At 36.2% G+C, this 20137-nt stretch overlaps 1 protein-coding gene and 1 non-coding gene across 20 annotated transcripts in view; one reads left to right on the top strand and one right to left on the bottom strand.

Moving 5' to 3' along the window:
* Positions 1 to 20137, top strand: part of Dmd (dystrophin) — a 2110831-nt gene that overhangs the window by 1804370 nt on the left and 286324 nt on the right. For all 19 annotated transcript variants that reach the window (XM_063242792.1, XM_063242803.1, XM_063242804.1 and 16 more), the window contains one exon: positions 557 to 703. In XM_063242792.1, the coding sequence (XP_063098862.1) occupies positions 557 to 703 (147 nt within the window). The remainder of the gene's footprint in view (positions 1 to 556; positions 704 to 20137) is intronic.
* Positions 11316 to 11451, bottom strand: LOC111755420 (small nucleolar RNA SNORA8). The gene has a single exon (XR_002789974.1). It is a non-coding gene; the product is annotated as a small nucleolar RNA SNORA8 (small nucleolar RNA).

Below are 20137 nucleotides of genomic sequence, written 5' to 3'. Positions count from 1 at the left end.
AAGTACGCAATAATATCAGACATCATCCATCCAGTAACAAATATCCTATTGCTAGAATATCACCACCATGGAGTGCCTTAGTCCACTGATTTGCTACAACAAAAATACCATCAATTGAGTGGCTCATAAATAATAAAAATCTATTTCCTACTTTTGCAAAGGTTCAAGTCCAAGAGCAAGACACTGGCAGTTTCAACATCTGGCAAGGGTCCATTCTTTACAGACATCCCCTTCTCACTGTTTACCTACATGGTTGGAAGCAAACTGGCTCTCTCAGGTCACTTTTATAAGGACCCTCATTCCAAAATTCACCTGCCCAAATCCCCACCTCCTAAAACCATTCTCTTAGCGGTTAGCATTTCTTTTTTTGTGATTATTTAGTTTTTAGGCTTTCAACCTCTGAATTTGAGGGAAGCCCAAATAGTCAGACCATAGCATAGAATAAACATCAGCGACGATGTACCCCAAACAGAATGTTACATGCTCTGCAGGTATCTCTATTTCTTTGCTTTATTAAAAAGCCTCATCTTCCAATTTGCTCTTGACTGTTTCACAGACACTTCGTGGAGAAATCACACCTCTTAAAGAGAATGTGAGTCATGTCAACGACCTTGCTCGCCAGCTGACCACGTTGGGCATTCAGCTCTCCCCATATAACCTCAGCACTCTGGAAGACCTGAACAGCAGGTGGAAGCTTCTGCAGGTAGGCACATTTTAACCATTGTAGTTCTTGTTACAAGAAAGACACAGATACCTAAAGCTTGTTTGTAAGGGATAGTAAAAACACCTTCTTAATTTAATGGTCACAGTAATGTTTAGTGATGATGGAGCATTTTATATTATTTCATAGATTCAGTAGTACATCTTTTTAAACTACTAATGTGATTTTTGCAAATGGCTGAAGTTAGACTTTATGTTTGCAGGAAATGGGGACAATAAGGTTGAATTATGATGGAGGAACTGAAATGATAGCAGACAATTCCTTTGTACTATGATTGCTTGGATTATTAAAACATCTTTCCTTTTAGGACCTTAATTTAAACAAGAGTCAATAGTAACATGTGTTCTCAAATCATGTTTTTCAAAGAGCATCCTATCATAAACCCACCCTGGAAAATTTTCATAGGTTTGCATAATAAATTCAAGGGATATAAGTGTGTTCAAAGTCACACACTAGCTGTGAGATCTTCAAAAAACAATTGGGATAATAAAATTCCCTACGGCATCAGTTTGTTATCAGGATAACTAAGTTATAGTAAATGTAAAGTGTTTGGAACAGATACTGCTCCATAGCAAATGCTGTATAAATTCTAGTTCTGCTGTTATTACACTTAAGATTATTATTCTAGACCACAGGTTTTGGAATCTGTCTTATTTAAGGCCATTTGATCTATTTCGTTGTCACGTCCCTCCTCTCCAACAGAGGTATTATGATTTTTTTAATGTAACAGTAGTATTTATTTATTTATTCATTTATTTTTGTTCCAGGGACCAACCCACTGACCTCACACTTGCCAGGCAGGCATTGTCCTGCTGAGCTATATCCTTAGTCCGCTGTAATGTTGAATGAACTAATACATATAAAGTTCTTTCTGTAGCACTTGGCTTATGATAATAACTCAGAAAAGGGTAGTATTGTGGGAAGAGTTTGCATCTTGTATATTCCTTCTGTGGGAGACTCTGTGTTACACCCCCAAACTAAAAAAGTGGTTTAATCTTAGAAATACAGAATCAATTTTTCTCCTTTGCCAACTTCATAGGATAACGATAGTATGCTCCTGAGGACAAAGAAAAAATTAGGTTTAAACATACTCACTGTCAAAATTTTAATAAGAAAACATGATAAACCACTTTACTTTCCAATCGACAGTCCATTTAGGAGTGTGATTGAAAGTTCTGTTAAAGAGTTGCAAGATCTGTAATAAAAACAAATTCAAAATTCAAAAGCTCTTGAGATTGCATACAATTTAATTTTTTGTGATAGTGTTGAAATATTTGTATAGTAGATTGCTATAAGTGGAATTGACTAAAGCAGCACAATGCAGTTAAGTGATTATTTGCCTTTCAATATCTTTCTGGTCCAATGGTTGAGTACTATTAAAATCTTACCAGTTTCATCCTTAGGATGTTTTGCATTTTATACATGGATGTGGAAAGTAGTAAGTGTCCGAAGACAAACAATGGCGCCTTTTGCTCCCTTCAGAATTATGTTTTAAATTTTCTTTCAGGGGCCTGAATGCTGTTTTTTTTCAGGATATGATACAAAATTTGTGATAATTGCATGTAAATTTACAGATGAGGCCAAAAGATAATTGAGACAGGCGGTACATGCCTACAATCCTAGCATTCTGGAAGACTGAGACAGGAGGATTTTAAGTTCGAACCCAGCCTGGGAAACTTAATAACTTAGTGAAACTCTGTCTTAAAATTTAAAAGCGTGAAAAGAGCTGGGGCTGATTCTAAACAAAAAAGAGACTAAGAGATGATCAGGAGGGAAAGGAGTTGAAGAAAGAATTAAGATGAGTTATGTACACGAACCAGCAATGAGATCATTATGCACTATAACCATGTACTAAAAAAAAATAAAAATTGAGGGGAAAAGGTGGGGACTGGGGATATAGTTCAGTACAGGGACCCTGGGTTGAGTCCTCAATATTGAAATGAATAATAGGAAAAGAATTTTTTAAAAATAAATAATAAGTAAAATAAGGTGGCACACGCCTATAATCCCAACACTAAAAGCACTGAGGCTGGAGGATTGCCTTGAGTTCAAGGCCAGCCTGGGCTATAAAGAGAGTTCAAGCCTAGCCTGAACCAAATAGTGAAACCCTGCCTCAAAAAAGACCAAAAAATGAATCTATCAATAAATAATGGTGAATGAGCCGCTCAAGTTGTACTACTTAAATGTAAACATAAGAAAGTATTAATAGCCTGGTTGTACATGCTGGGAACACTTGTAATCCCAGAACTTGGGTGGCTGAGGTAAAAGGACCACCATGGATTTAAGGTCAGCCTGGACATAGTTGAGTTCACGGGCTGCCGGAACTATATAGAGAGACCTTGTGTCAGAAAACAAACCAAAGAAATGTTAATAGCCTACTTTTGATCCAGTCTCTAAAGTGAATGAAAACTTGGCTCTCTTAACTATAAGTGCAGGGACTTACATGATATATAGTAAAAGGAGCATTAGTTGGACTATTTGGAGGTCTAGTTTTAAACTGAAACTCAACCATTATTTGACCATGTTGTCTTGGCATAGTTAGTTAACCTTTCTCAACCCAAGTTCTCATTTTTAAAAGCAGATTATCTGTTTTGTTTAAGGTCCATTCACTTCATTTCTGTGATTCTGTATCTGGATATCTAGGGGAGGCTCACATATGACTAAATTTAGTTGAGAAGTAATGAAGATGTTCTTCTTCTCATAATATTGATGTGGCTTGTTGGAATTGTTTCTCCTGCAATTCTAAATCTTAAACCCTTTACCTAACACCCACATACACACAGCCTTCTCACATTAAACAGTTCCATCAGTTAGTGGTAGATGCTTTTATTGTAGGAAATTTCACATATTTCTATTTTTGAACATGACTTTAAAGATGCGCTTTGAAAGTATTTTAGCAGGAAATTGGTAAATCTAAAGTTTTGATTTATGCATAACCAAGTTAATCCTATTTTTTAGACCATAATTCCAATCACTGTGCTATATAATAAATTCGAGTCCTTGGTAGATAGGCAACAAAGCAAAAAAAAAAAAAAGATTTATATCAAAAAAATTGATTCACATTATTGGAAGACCAACTCATAGTCTTGCAGAGAATATTTTACATTTGAAAGATTACATGTAAGACGAAAGAGTCATCTAGCTTCTAGGGCAAAAATCTTGAGCCCATCACCATTATAATATCATATTTATATGAAAATAATTTAGTCATTTTCAGTGCTATATCAGTTGGCTAAAATCATGTTAAAACCATGTATGAGTTCATATTTGTGCCTGCCATGATACAAAAATTCAAGAAATAGAAAGTTAAAATAGTAGGAAGGCAAATAGGTATAAACCTGAGTAAATAAAGTAGTCTCAACTTTGGGTAAAATAGTGTAACAAAAGGAATAGTTACATATTCTCAGACTTCATCTTTCTTGATATCAGAATATCCTGGATTTAGTCACATGACACATTAATTTTAATTTAAAAAGAAAGCCACACTGGTATTTTAGCTCTGTAAGATCTGGGAAGATGGTGGAAACAGGTAAGAAATACAGATATAAATGTCAATAGTAGAGGAAGACTGAGTCATAGACCACATATATATAGAACAGTGTTTGAAGGGGCTGTATTCCCTTTGAGTCTACAAATAGAAGTATAAGAGATGATTCTTTGCCCATTTGAAACTTTCCATGAGAATAAAATTGTATTTTCTTTTTTCAGAGGGATCATTGGTCTGAATGTTACTGACTGACAGACACATTTGATAGTGTTTATGGCCTAGAAACTATCATTCCTTCCTTGCATTTATAAACAGTTCCTACAAATTCTGTAATTTAATCCTCATAAGACTATGACCACAATTACATATTATGATGATTCACTTTTACAAGGAACTGACAGTAAGTGACACAGGCACAGTCATACAGCTTGTACGTGTCAGTCAAGAGTTGAATAAGGTCTTATGAACTGTCCCTTTTGTTTCCTTGTTTTAAAGCTCTATTAAGTTTGGAATTTTAAAAAGTCATGCTTTAAAATCATTTTTGGCTGCACATGTGTGAAATACTTCACTCCCCCCGCCACTTTCCCCCTTTTTCCGGTACTTCTCAGGGATATTAACTTTGAAATCTTCCTTTACCAAACCAATAGATTAATGAGCCCAGTTCATCGTACCCCTAAAAATCACACTTGTAGTTTCATGTATAAAATTTTAAAGCATTATATTCCTCATCGCCTTAAGAACTCAGCCATTTTAACAAAATCAACCAAAAGTGATTTCATGAATTAACTTTTAAAGGAAAATCTTCTTACATTTGAACAAGTAGAAATGAATACCAATACCAACTGGATTGAGTAAGACAGTTAAGATGAGAAACTCATGCCATTTGGAAGCGGGGCACGTGCCTGGGCGGCGTGGTCACGCTCCTTCTTCTCCAAGCACACGCACGCACAGCACGGAAGGGAGCACACTGCCATTTCTGTATGCTCACGAGCAAATCCACAGATAGCAGCAGAAGCTACAGATCCACTGTAGCATAAGGAGCACTTGCTTTATTGACTGCAGGGACTTATGGAATGTGAAAACTTGAAAAAAATGAATAATACGGAGGCATTTCTAGGTATGAAATCTTTTAAAATATGTTAAAGAACAGCGTCATGAATTATGGATGCATTTTAAAGGTTTTCTGAGAGTCTTCTGAAGTCACGCAGACTTCATTATACTCCATCTGCACAGCACTGTGGTAACTTTCTGTCACAGGGGCCTAGACCCTCGTATTCTGCACAGTTTATTCCTTCTTTTTTCACGTACTGCTTAAGCATCTACTGTATACCAAGCATAGGTGGTAATCATCCTATTTGGCCCAAGAACATATTGATGAAAACTCCTTTTACTCTCTGTACCATCTTAAGGAAAGTTTTATACATGGGTTTTCTTTTCATTGCTTCCATAATAGTCCACCGCTCACCTTCCTCCATGCTATAAATAACAACAATAACCATAAATATATATCTCGCATATTCTGTAATAACACTGGCGCTACAAAATCAATACCTTTTCAGATCTCATCTCTGATTTCCAATTTCTTGAATAATTTCTAACTGGGAATTTGGTCTGTATGGTCATATTAGCAAGATTTGTGAGAGGACATAGGATCCTAGTTGGTGTCCAATGGGAGTATTTGCATGGCTTTATTTTTAAAAGAAACTAAACAAAACTATTTGATTTAAAAATTAAAAGTTCCAACAGACGTACTTACATTCTTTTCCTTGCTGAGATAGTTTCCTAATCAAGCCTTCCATCTGTATATATATGTAAGTCTTTATAATCATTGGGCTTAGCATCTGATCCTTTAAATATGTTGACAGATTTTCAATATTTTCCTCACACCCTTTCTTTTTTTTAATGATCCTGTACTAATTGCTTTGCATTGTGGAGGCCCTTCTAGGCAGGAAGCTAGGTAAGCTGCACCATCACCATCTGCTCCTACAAAACTACCTGAAGGTAAGCGGAGGACAGACTGCATTTCAGTTTTGTTAAAGATTGATTCCTCTGCTGTCTTCCTAGCATATTCTTCTTGGACTTTTTCCTTTAATAAATGCTAAAATTATTCTGCTTATTATTAGACCATAGAACTTAGTCTGAGGCAATTGTCCAAGAAAATATATTTTTCTACAGCACTCGTTCTCAAATTGTACTAATCACCACCATCATGTTAAAACACCCCCAGAGATTCTGGCTTATTAAAACACAGATTTCTGGGCCCCATCTGCAACTTTTCTGATTTGCTACATCTAGGGTACAACTGATAGTCCACATTTCTAACAAATTTCCAGGAGAGACTGATACTGTCAGTCTAGGGAGGCGGGGCACACTTTGAGAACAGCTGTCCTACATTAAAGACCTGTCAGGTGGTCACATTTAAAATATTCTGGAAAACAAAACCTGGCATGGCAACACTTGCTGTAATCTCAGGACTCCAGAGGCTGAGGAGGACTATAAACATAATGAGTTCAAGACCAAACTAAACTGTATATAGAGAGCCTGTCTCAAAAAGTTTTTAAACAAAATTTGGTTCTCAGTCTCCTTGAGGCATGGTTTAAATGTTAAATGGAGAAATTGAGTACAATGCCATGCAGAAAGCTTTGTTTTTGAGGAGTGATATACTGCTGTGGGCCCATGGAGACCCAACCACTTCTTCAAGGCAGAAAGAAAACAAAATGTAAAAAGAAACTCAGAGGATAAATTTTTATTAAATTCCTAATAACACAAATTATTTCTATAAGAATTTATAATTACTATATTAGAACTGTGCTATCTGGATGGATATTGAGCCTTTGAATATTGCCAGTTTTTAATTGAGATGAGTGTTGAGTATTAAATATCAGTTTTCAAAGACAGTATAAGAAATGTGAAACATCTGATTAATACGTTTAAATTGATTATATGTTGAAATAATTTTATGTATTGAATAAGTAAAGCATGTCATTATAATGAATTTCACTAATTTCTCTTTTTATGAGTATTGACACATGACTTTTTTTCTTAAAAAAGAATGAAGTAAGCCTGTCACTGGTTTCAAGTAAAGCAACCAATAGGTTTGCTTCTTTTTTACTGTTTTAATATGTCTATAAAATCGTTTAAATTATTTATGTATCTTTTACCATTTTTACATTGGATAGCACTAGTTTAGGATATAGTTCTAAAACCTAGAATAGACAAAAATTATTTTCAGAAATTGTTAAAACACCGTCATAGATTCTTGCATTGAGTGAGACCTATGATTCTGCATTTCTATCCAGCTCCTGGGAGATGGTATTATTTTATTATAACTACATACAGAAATTCCTTACCATACTCTGGATCATAGAGTTTTACAGAAAGGTTGCAAAAGTAGATTTAAGAATTTTTAATTGAATCTAAAATTTTCTTAGTCGTATACCACTCTTTTATAAGTAAAGAAGTTATGTTACTGAACTTACACGGACTTTTTTCCTGAATTAACAGATATTAAATAGTACTTTTATCACGTGATGTTCCTCCTGTTTAGGGGCTGTCACCTAGGGATTTCACATGTTTAAAAAAATTAAAAGCCAAAGCACTGCAGTAATATGTAAAATAAACAACTCTTAGCAGATTCTAAGGTGTACATTGCTCTTGTAAAAAGATTTCAACTATAACAGCTAGCCTGATGTGCCCACTGGCCAGAGTTTTTAAAATCTGAAGGTGAAGGAGATGAAAAGAACCAAGAGGAAAAAAGAATGTGTTTGTTTTTGAAAAGGTCAGGTCACAGAAGGATTTGTTGATATTAGGAATAAAATGACCCGTGGAAAAACGACAATTAAGTGCTAGGAAAACATCTTTTTAGTAAGAAGAGAACAATCATTTGTGCTTAACCTCAATTCTTTTTTAAAAAAGTACACAAAGTAATATATAAGGCCCTCTAAAAAATTGAATACGGAGAGTATAAGTCTAAATGTCCAGCATAGACACAGCCCTCGAAACACACCAAGGTCAAAGTACACTGCCAAACTTAAGAACATTTGGCTTCCAGTGTGTATACAGCTACTTGTATTTTATTCAAGAGGAATGATACTGAAATTTCCCAGGTAACCTTGAAAATAACATGGCCCAGATGTTCCAAAGTCTGTCTTCCTCCTCCTACAAGAATGGTCTAATTATCAAGGGCATTCTCTATTTTTTATAAAGGTTTCAGGATGTATGAGACCATAGGGAGAAAAATGAATGATGTAAGAAGTGTGGCAAAAAAGAAATTATATGAGGTATAACACAGGAACCAAGTCATCAGGAGTCAAAAATATATTTTGGAGTTTAATAGAATTATTACTCAAACATTTTATAAAGAGAATTCTTTATAAAATGTTTGAAATCATTATAACATACTAACCATTAAAACATACTATTGAAACTACTAGATTGCTTGATCTCTATATATTGCTTAAGGTATAAATTGTTTTAATCAGGAATGATTTTTACTAATTGTGAAGCCAGTTATTATGATAAGCCATAGAAGTATTTTATTGTATTTTAAAATGGAATAAGTCCCTATTAACTGTTTTTAAACAGCCAGTTTATGTATGCTTACATTTATTTTACTTTCCTGATACCTCCAATTCCTTTCTAGAAACATGTGTGTAGTTTGGGGTATTTAAAATGGCCAGAGTGCTTGTGTTTTCTTGTCCTCCCTTGTTCTGTAACTGATGTTTGCCCTTGCTCCAACTTCTCGCTGCTTTATTCTTTATTCTTTGAAGTGTCCTTCTCTCTCCAGGCTGACCTCTGGTGCCCTGGATTTTGAACCCGCCTACCCTTTCTCCTACATTTGTTTGCCCTGGTTGTTTTCCTCATGGCTTTTCCCACTGCCCCGCTGCGTGTGAAACACTCCACCAGCAGCTGCTCACAGTTCCCAGGTTACGTCATGGCCAGCATTCAAAGAGCTGCTGTTCTCACATTTCCACCAGCAAGACGCCCCCTCTCCTCCTTCCCTGCACATTCCTCCAGCAAGTAGAAAGAACCTCCTTTCAGGCCATCTGAAATCTGCATGTTAAAGCCAGCACTGTTGGGAAGATGGATACAGCTTACAAAATCCAGAAATGCTATTTTTAAAGATAAATACCACCAAGTGAATTTCAAATTGCTTGTAGTTTATCCTAATGCTCCTTTATTTTTATGTATCCTTCAGTTTCCTTAAAATAATTATCACTATGATACAAATTTTACTATCGCTTAATATATTAAGTACCTTAATAAGGCAGATATGTGAGTAGAAATATAATTAATTAGAAAGTGCTGGTTGCACTAGAAATAAAGCCTTTACATACACCCATCCTTTATTTGGCCAATGCATTTGCACATATCAATTTGAGAATTTACTTTAGTGAATATTATGCATTATTGAGATTGATAATGAGCACTCATCTAATATTTACTGTGTACCATTCACTATTCTGAGCACTTTTATATCTACTAATGCTTTTAAGCCTCCCAGTAACCCCATGAGAATGATATTATTTTTGTCCTCATTTTGCAGATGAGAAAATGAAGAACTAAAGGGTCGAGTGACTTGTCTGAGGCTGTATAGCTGATAAGTAAAAAAGCCAAGATTTGACCCCAGGCAGTCTGGCTGGGGAATCTATCAGAACTTATAACCATATAATAGCACCCCCTTCAATATAGAGTTGGATTGACATGATGACATTTCCTCTTAATTTACAACGTAGCTGTTTCATCAAAAAGAATAGCTTTGCCCTCACATTTATTGATGTCAAGAATCACATGACTTGAGTTAAGAAAATGAATAAAGTTGGTTCTCAGGCACAGCCTATTTAACCCAGAGCCTGAATTGTTCACAGATTAAAAAACTCAAACCTCTGCCTGTAGGACCAGGAGGATTTAATCATCAAACTCTTACCAAAGTGACCAGAAATTCTGCTTCATTCAGTCATCCATTTAATAAATATTTTTTCCTGGTGGCTGCCAAAGTCTACGTATAGGGGGACTGTAATAGAAAAAGCCTCTCTGCCTTCATGGAATTTCTAGTCTCTCAGGAAGACTGTCATTAATTTTTTAAATCCCTCACATAAAAAATTACAAATTTCACTAAGTGCTATGAAAACATGTAGGACTCTACTGAAGCAAACAGAGGGATGTAAGATGGAGTTGGGATAAGAGTGGAAGTCAGCAAAGGGCGACTGGGGAGTCTTCCCAGGAAGTAACCTTAGAACCACAACTTAAACATGAAGACAAGTTAACTGAGTGACTTCTCTATGCCTCTGTCGCTTTCATTTTAAATGACCTGAAACTTGGGGCTAACAAACTGAACAACTATTATAGTTTATATACAAGATGTCCCCTAAATTTTTTATGTGTTCAAAGCTGGGGGTATTGGAGTATGATTAGATCATAGGGTGCTATCGTGATCAATGAATTAATTAGTCCACTGATGACACGCCAGAGTCTGGTGTTAAGAGGTGGGACCTGGTTTGAAGACGTAGGTAACTAGTGGCCTAATCTGGAAGGGTATATTCTTGTCCCCAGCTCCTTTCACTTTCTCTCTCTTCCCCTATGTTCTGTTTCCTGGCTGCTATGAACTAAGCAGCTTTTCTCTACTATGTCCTCTCACCTTGAAATTTCTGCCTTGGAGCCAGCTAACCAGGGACTGAAACTTGTGAAAACGTGAGCTAAAATAAACCTTTCCTCCTTTAAGTTTGGTATGGTGGATATTTTTGTCCCAGTTATGTGAAGAACAGTGTGGTTGTAATTCCAGTGCATAAATTTAATAACTAGGAACTTTTTAATTAATGGATTATGGAATTAATGTGTAATTAAGTCACACCCAGGAAAGATTTCCTTTCTTTATCAGACAGCATTCTGTTTTCATCATGGCACATATAAAAAATCTGTATTGCATGTTTATTGACTTGCTTATTGAAAGTCTGTCTTGCCTATCTATAAGTCAGTTCCATGAGAACAGAGGGCCTTGATATCATGTCTATTGGCATTTAGCAGTATCTTGTTTTCTGAAAAAAGAAACACATTTATTATTGAAGACTACACCAGAATGAACCAATATAAAAAAAAAAAAACATAAAAGACCACATCATTAGAAATACCAGGTTTGACAAACCATAAGAGCACCAACTATGTCAGATAGGGAATTTCTGTTGCACTACCCTTCGAACACACCCACAGGAATAAACTCTAGCAAGTGTCTTTTATATAATTGGCATTCAATAAATATTTCATGAATGGACAAATGCATGAAACAAAGTAAAAAAATGTTATTGAACCCAAAAAATAAGCAGGAAGGCAAGGCATACCATAAAGAGAAAATTAAGAGCAACTGTGTATTTTCTGAAAGAAATATTGCTTATGTCTAGATCTATGGATTCATACTTGAATAAGTTTCTGAACATCTGGTGAAAACAAATTAATCAAAAATTAAATATCCTTTATTCTGTGAGCATAGTTCATGTATATCCTATACCTTCATCAAAAATTAATTGTGCTCAAAAGGTATGGAATACACTTTATTACCTTTGGAGGAAAATGACATTGAATAGCTCCTCCTCAACTTTTTACAATAGCCTTCTTGAAGTAGAAGTAACATGTATGCATTTAAAAATTACAATGTGATGGTTTTACTGCACACATATACACCCCAAAATCCATCATTATTACCATATTTAAAATAGGTTATATAACCATTACCCCAAAGGTTCCTTGTGTTCTTGGTAATACCTCCTTCTTGTTCCTCCCAGGCTCCAGGCAACCACTGATCTATTTTCTGTTGTTGTAAATGAATTTGGATTTTCTTATCTTATATGATTGGGATGTACCTTACTGAAAGTGTGTACCAGTGGTAGCAAATTATAGCCCACGTGCCACAGCGGGCTTTTGAAAGCTCTGAAAGGTTCATCATCACTGATATATACGTTTCAGGGTTTTTTTTCAGTTAGCATAATTGTCTTGAGGTTCATTCATTATGTTGTATATATCAATAATTTACTCCTTTTATTGCTAAGTAGTATACCATTGTATGGATACCTCAATTCCTTTATCCATTTATTCTCTAAGGTACTTTTGGTTTTTTTCAAGTTTGAAACTGTGACCATTCATGTACCAGACTTTCAATACACACATACTTTCAATTTCATTTCTTTTGGGTAAATGCCCAGGAGGGGAAAAGCTAGATAATATACAGTAGGTATGGGTTTAACTTATTAAGAAACTGCCAGAACCAGGCATGGTGGTGTAGGTTGTAATCCTAACACTTTGCAAGCTGCTAAAGGTTCACCATCTGGCCTACACAGTGAGATCCAGGCCAGCCTGAACTATATAGAGAGCCTCTGTCTTAACACCCCCTCCCCCCAAAAAAACTTGCAAAACCTTTTTAGAGCAATTTTAACATTTAATATTTTCCACCAGAAGTGTATAAGAATTCCTGTTAACTCTATATCCTCCCCAAATTTAGTATAGTAAGTCTTTTGAATTTTAGCCATTTCAGTAGGTCAGTAGCCATAGCTCATTGTGATTGAAATTTGCATTTCCTAGTGACCAATCATATAGCCGTTCCAGTTTTCTTATAAATATTGCTGCGGTATAATTTTTCCATTCTTCTGCTTCTAATTTATTGTATCTTTATATTTAATATGCATTTCTTGAAGGCCACATATAATTTAAAAATCCAATCTGATGATCTATTTTAATTGGATATATGTAAATCATTTGTATTTTATGTTTATTGATATGGTTGGTATAAACCTATTATCAAGAAATATTTCTCTTTGTCCTATCTGGTTTTTGTTTACTTGTGCCTTTTTTGTCTTTTTTTAATTAATCTACCATTTTCTATGAACATTTTTTATCTCTTACGTTGATAAATTATCTGTAGCGATATATCTTTGTTTTGTTATGTTAGTGGTTCCTTTAAGGTTTTCATTTCTCCCTTTCTAAACTTAGAAGTCTTGCTTTCAAGACTAAGTGGGATTAGGCCAGCACTCACTGTCCACCACATTATTTCCCACATGGAGGCAACATCCCTCTGTGTACCTTACCCAGTGCCCAGCAGATCATGAGGTTTCCAGTGTGACCGGTGGGAATTAAATACTCCTATCTATGCCTAACGCGTGCTAAAGATTTTTAATTCTGATCTTTTTCTGGTGGTTCTTTCCTAGTTCTCTCACTCCCCTGCTAATCAGTCTTTAGCTGAATACTTGAGCAGGAACCTCCTCGGATCTCGGTGAGCTCTCTCCGTGCGGCTTCGCGGTCTTCTTTCTGTCTCATAAACTGTAGTTGTCTTAGTCTTTCCAGACTCTCAGTTTCAGCTCCTCAATTCATACAGCCTGCCAGAATCCTCCAGAGTTTTTTTCCCCTGTGCTCTGGCTTGGAAATTTTCACATGATAGTAAGCTAGAACGATTGTTTCCTGTTTCTCAGGGTACATTTTCCTCGCATGATTCGTGTACATTGCCTTACAATCTATAATTACATAGATTTATCTGTGTTTTGATTATTTCAGGACAGAAAGCAAATTAGCTCTTATTACTGCATCTTGCTTGGTAACAGAAATCCTACAGAAACATTTGAGGCACAATTTTTTCTTCATCTGGAGATGTTATACAAAGAATGTTGGAGGAAAACAGGTAATTAGCTGATAACATATAATCCTGCAGACATGGACAATCTGTTACTCACTTACCGTTCCTGCACATACTTTGTTTTCCTTACACAATACCAGTAATTGACTTTTGCTGTTTCCATCCTACATTTTGCCTCGTTGCATTTAGGACCTTGTTTTTGCAAACAAGTTGGATAAAACTCAGGCCTTAGTATGTATCTAAAAAATCTGGTCGGGCCTAAACCCAAGAATATGGAAAAACTTGCCACAAGGGTAAATTAGCCAATAGTTCAGTGTCTAATCTGCTTTTAAAACAACTAAATCCATCAGTGTGCTTTATTATTTTAAGAATACACCAATAGGACCAGGGATGTAGCTCAGTGGCATAGCATCTGCCTGACAAGTGCAAGGTTGTGAGTTCAGTCCCCAGTACCAAAATAAATAAATACAAGTAAATAAAAGTAGACTGTGTAGAGATGGAGATTCTAGGGAATCTAGAAACTAGGGAGAGAAGAGCAAGGGGAGAGGAAGGGAAAGTGATATACAATCAATGTATTATTGCCACAAACACATACTATTAAAAATAGAAAAAATAAAATTATCCACTTTTAATTATTGTATATTTTATTATTATTAACTTTACACTTCAGAAATCATTCCTTAAAGGGTTCTGTTTATTTAATTGTAATTCCTTACTACTTAGTGACCAATGTGTAAGTTTCATGTTAGGAAAGAGGGCCTGTTACCATCCATCAATTCAGAAAATTTTAGTAGTCAAGGTCCGAAATCCGACACTTAACTTTCTGAAAGTACTACGTTGATATGTCGTAGTTCACACAGCTCATTAGTAGTGGAACCAGAACTAAATACACTCTCCATTCTTCTTGCATGCCTTTTAGTTTTATTCTAAGAAGCACATTCATCATTCTAAATGTTCCATAATCGAAGACATTTCAAATAGAATTACTTATCCAAATCTTACCCATCTTGAAAGCTTCATGTGAAACAATGAGAAAAGGTCTGTGCAAGTGCCTCTGAAACTATTAAATGCTGTTTTAATGTTAAGTTTTATTATTAGAACTACAGTTCATTTCTATGAAACCTTTTTACTTTCTTGCTTTTTCGAACTTGAATATATAGCATATTTTCTAATACATTTGTATTACAAATACATGTATTTTCTAATACATTTCTAATACATTTGTTCTTTCTTTATAAGGATTTAATCCATTCTACCCTGCCAGGTTATAGAACAAAAGGTTATAGAACAATTGGTATTTTATAGTGTTGTACATCTAGTAGGATCTCACTAAACACATGTTGAATAAAATCAAACCAGATTTCTTTCTAGACATATGGAAAAAAATCCTGATCTTCAGAAAGAGGAGGTACTTTCAAAGGTTTTTTTATAGTCCCTTTTTGATTTTCTACATTTACAATGAAAATGTGTTGATTTGTCTTATATTTAACTTATATATCATATCTACCTTCCTTTGTTAAAATTGAACAGACTTCTAGGTTGATGTAAGAATTTCTATCAACAGCTGCCTGCTCTGGCAGGAGAGAGAGAGAGAGAGAGAGAGAGAGAGAGAGAGAGAGAGAGAGAGAGAGAGAGAGAAATACAGAGCACAGTCATGAACTTCAGATTCCCCACACACATATTTATATATGCTTTTAGCATTCCTGTCCTCTGAATTATGGCTTACAATTCTTTATTACCTCAGTTTCCTTAATCGTTGTTAACCTCTGTTTCAATCAATAAATATTTACTGAACTACCACTTATTGTACTTTCTTTTGTTAATTCAGAAAACTCTCCTGCAGGTAGGTTATTATACTGAGTGCTGGTAGATCATTATATGTGGCACTTAGGAAATATAAACGTATTTCAAATTGCTTCAGATAAGTCAGCATCCCCAATACTCAGGTATAGTTTTCCCATCAGGCAGTTAAACTTTAAAGACAATGGAGTTACCTACAACTATGTGGCTATGCTATTCTTGGAAATTCTAATAACCTCTGTGAATTAAGTCGTTGATCATACATCTCAGTGCGTTTTGGTATCATGCATAGAATTCTTTTTTCAGTGGTATCTTTTCCTACGATGGATATTCCCTGCTTCCTATCTGTTAAGTGTATTCCTATTAAGCTCTCTCCTTCATTGTGGCTGGTAGGCTTCTGCTGCTGACGAATTGATCTTGGTCTCTAGGTTTCCTTTCTATCCTTTTTTGCCCCTACACAGACTATGAGACTTCTCTGTCGGAAGTTAAAATCTTTCTCTGGGAAAGTAGAATGACACTGTGCCCAAAAGAGGATTGCTGAATCCCAGGAGTATATGGGGAGCATTATTTTTCCCTTGTCCTCAAATCTGTACACATATCCACCTCCCTACCCCTACCCCGGCCTTCCTGGCCAGGACCACCCTTCTCCATGTGATCCTGCGTATCCAGGGAAGTGTTTGTCCTGAGCTACTTCATGCTAATTAACCCAGTAGTCTCAATGTTGTTGCCAGGGATCGAACATAGGCATTTTATGCAATCTCAGACAAAAAAGTACAAGGAATAGTTGGCTTCAGTTGCTTCTAAGAAAGGTTTCATCATCTGAGGAGCTAAATAGACCTATTCCTTTCTCTAAGCATTGTGCCAAATTCTTCCCACTACCTCGAATGCTCTTCTTCCAGATACATAAGTGACTGTCACTGCCTTCAACTCTTGATCAGATCTCAACTTCTTAAAGGAACCCTCTTAAAATTTAGCCTATCTATTTAAATAGCAACTACCCTACCCTTCCTCCTCCCAGCCATCTCCATCCTTCCCCCTTTACCTTCTTGTAGTTCTTCTACAAAGGTATTCCCATTTCCCAGGGAATCACATCTTCAGGTAATTGCCACTTACATAGGTCCCATCCTGCAATGCAGAACTGATCTGATAAGAAGCCCAGTACTACATCAGAAGAAGTCTTTCAGTGTCTGTCTCAGTCTCTTGAAATGTTTACTCTGCAAGAAGTGAGCTGGCATATAAGAAGTTGAACTATACTAAGGTTACTGTGCCATGGGAAAAATCCATGTGGACCATGTGCTACACGAAAGACAAAAGGACCTGGCCATCCCTGAGCTGTTGTGTGGATGCTTCCAGCCATCCCAAGTAAGGCACCAGATGTATAAATTGGGCAAAAATGCCTCAGACATCCATTCCAGTCAACCTTCACATCACTCCAGCTTCACCCACCATTCCTGGAAAACTCATCAAAGACCCCCCCCCCAAGGAGAAATACCCAACCAATCACAGTCACATCACAAAACCATATGCAACAGTGATAAACTTTCATTTTCAGCCATTAAGTTTTAAGATGATGGGTCAGGCAGCAAAAAGAATATCTGTTCTGATTTTGTTTTGTTTCTTTTCTTTTTCCTGCTTTTATTCCTTCAATGTATTTGTACTACTAATATGCATATATAAGTATAAATAATGTATATAATATGAGAAAATGAGCACTATGAACCTGGGATGTTTGGTTTGTTGAACAACATTTTTAAAGTACCTACCACGAAGTCCTCAAATGACAAATATTCATTAAATGAATGAATGGACCAGACCTTCAGTAACTATTCTTTGCTCATGTGATAAGTTCATCTAAGTATGGCAGAGTAGAAAGATGGGGAGGCCTAAACCCTAATAATGTTATGTTTTTATGCTTCTGAATTTACTCAGTCCTAGAGCAGCATGGCCAGTATCCTCCTTGACTATTCAAGCCACTTTATGTTGACTTGTGTATTAACTGCAGTAGGATGTATCCCTTCTAACAGAGGATCTTTTAGGTCATTTTTATTTATACCCATGAAGGAACCAAGTGGTGGGCATCATGATATCCCTGAAACAACTCTTTCCTTTATTAACGGAGGCTTTTACTTGGTCTCCTTATAATAGGTGTCTAGAGAGCCGCATATCTTTTAGAGATGACTGATTATAACCCCAGAAGTGATTGGACTTTGAGCTTTTCTCTCAGTCCTCATGAAATACACTGCCCATCCCATTGATTGGCCTTATTTATCTGAATTTCTCTATCTTTAATCGGGACTCCTTCTCAATCTGAGACCTCTACCACATAACAGAACCAAGCATTCTCCATTAGCCTTCTGCTTGCAACTAATTATATTAAACCTGCAAAACTGAGTTGGTAAATTAAAATACTATCTGGTTAATAATTTTGCCTGAAATTCAGTTCAGCTTTTTCTTTTCAGTAACTATATTATGTTAGACACTGTCCACTTGGAAATAGGGACAAAGATGTGCATAACACAGACCCTCTTCTAAGACAATTGATACATGAATTACAAACAATACAAGGACTTCACTCAAGATTTGAGCCCCTACAAAATAGTGTTATCAACATGCAGAAAAGTTAACATTTTTTCCAAGGATGACATTTGAGCTAGGACTCAGCAGTGGAATGGAGTTCCAAAAGGTGGGAGTATTTGTTAGTGAGAAGAGTTTGCATAAATGAAGACCTACCTGTCTGGGAGGGTCTGACATAACCTGATATAGGCGAAGTCTGGAATGACTAAGGTATGGAGGGAAAGGGAAGCAAAAGTAAAATAATATTTAAACAAGTGAAGTACATGTAACTAGAAGAGACATAATTAAGTATTTCCTCATTTCTCCTTTTAACTCTGCATTTATCACTTGTAAGGGAAGTGTTTCACAAAGGAAGTTTTTATCCTTTTTAGCATATTTAGGTAAGTAAACATGGAACATAAAGTTTTTAGTGTAAAATAGCCACACAACCAGAATGCACACTGATTTCAGACCATTTAAAGTTACTTTAAAGTTCTCAATTATTCTATTTGGATGAGCAGAATTTTTTTCCAACATTGAAAATATATGTTTAGTTCCTAACAGACTAATTGCTTCTGCTTTCCTGCCAGCCTCATGGGCATCAGCATGTTCAAGTTCAGCAGGTAGGAATCTGGCCTTTGAGAACACAGCCGGAAGAGTTAAGGAATGCATGATTACCCTTGTAATTACTTGAGAGGGTTCTGAAATCCTGGCAGACTTGATGGGGCCACCAGCTAGCATGGGTCAAGAATGTACAAGAGGTTAGGAATTCAGACCAGAGCTGAAGTGGGGAGTTAGAGTAAACAGGTCTGAATGGAAAAAAAAAAGCAGGAATTCAAATCAACACTGAAGTTAAGAAACCACCTTCTTAAAAATGTAAACCTCACCCTAAGTCAAAGGGTAAGACTTATAATATACTTTCCAAGGCCAGAGCTAGGATCTATTTACCTCAGTGGTCCTGGAGCTCCAGCCTATTGAAACAGGGATCACAGGTGGTATGTTGATTAGAGTGCTTTCCACAGCCACGAACAGAAAGCTTGACTTTGATGGCTTTGACTTTACTTTTTCCAAACTTTTCTTTGTGATGCAAGTAACCAGGGACACACGATTAAATTACTAATTCCCAAGCTCCTTTGCTGGTGAATCTGATGCTGTAGACTTGGAAATTTATGAATTTTTACATGAGGACAATGATCACCAGTGGAATTGAGCAAATTTTGAAAATGCTTTGGCAAATTATAGACATTTGATGATCTAATATAAGTTCCCAAACTTTAGCATGCAGCAGAATTCCTTGGAGGAGGTGTTAAACTACAGGCTGGTGGGCTCCACCTAGAGTTTCTGATTAAGTATGACTAGGGTGGAATCTGAGATTCTGTATCTGAAGAAAGTTCTCTGGTGATGATGCTGCTGATACTACTGTGGGCAGAGGTCACACTTTGAGATTCACTGGCCGAAGCATAATCACAAGTCCAAACACTATCAGATCCAGTTGGTTAATTCAACAGCTAAAGTATGTAAGGATCCAAGGATAACTTTCTGTGAGTTTCTTACCTTTCTACTCTTGGTCCCCAAATAGCTTCCTTCTGCTCCACACAATATATCCTCAAGAATAGCAAAGGCAACGAGGGAAAGAAAAGGTACAAGGGTAACAGCAACTGTGAGTGTGTTTGTGTGTGTACACACACATGTGCACACCTTTGCCTGTGTATTTGTGTATGTCCATGTTTAAGAAAGAACACATTTTCCAGAAGCCCCTTAGCAGATTTATTCCTTACTTAAGCGTCCAAACTGGGTATCACTAAATGGCTTTAAATCATTACTGGCTCCCAGGAAAAAGCTTACTGTTATGGGTTCAAATCAGATTCAGGTCCTTTGATGCTGAATATCTGACTACAACTGAACTCGTTTACCAAGGAATAAAAAGAAAATAGCTATTAGATAGGCAAATAGCTACCTGGGT

The sequence above is a fragment of the Cavia porcellus genome, unplaced genomic scaffold (assembly GCF_034190915.1).
Source record: "Cavia porcellus strain 051 isolate PalLab524CR breed Dunkin Hartley unplaced genomic scaffold, mCavPor4.1 scaffold_33, whole genome shotgun sequence".
In the NCBI taxonomy this organism is placed as follows: domain Eukaryota; kingdom Metazoa; phylum Chordata; class Mammalia; order Rodentia; family Caviidae; genus Cavia; species Cavia porcellus.
Note: the sequence above shows the minus strand (reverse complement) of the source record. Positions and strands in the feature narration are given on the sequence as shown.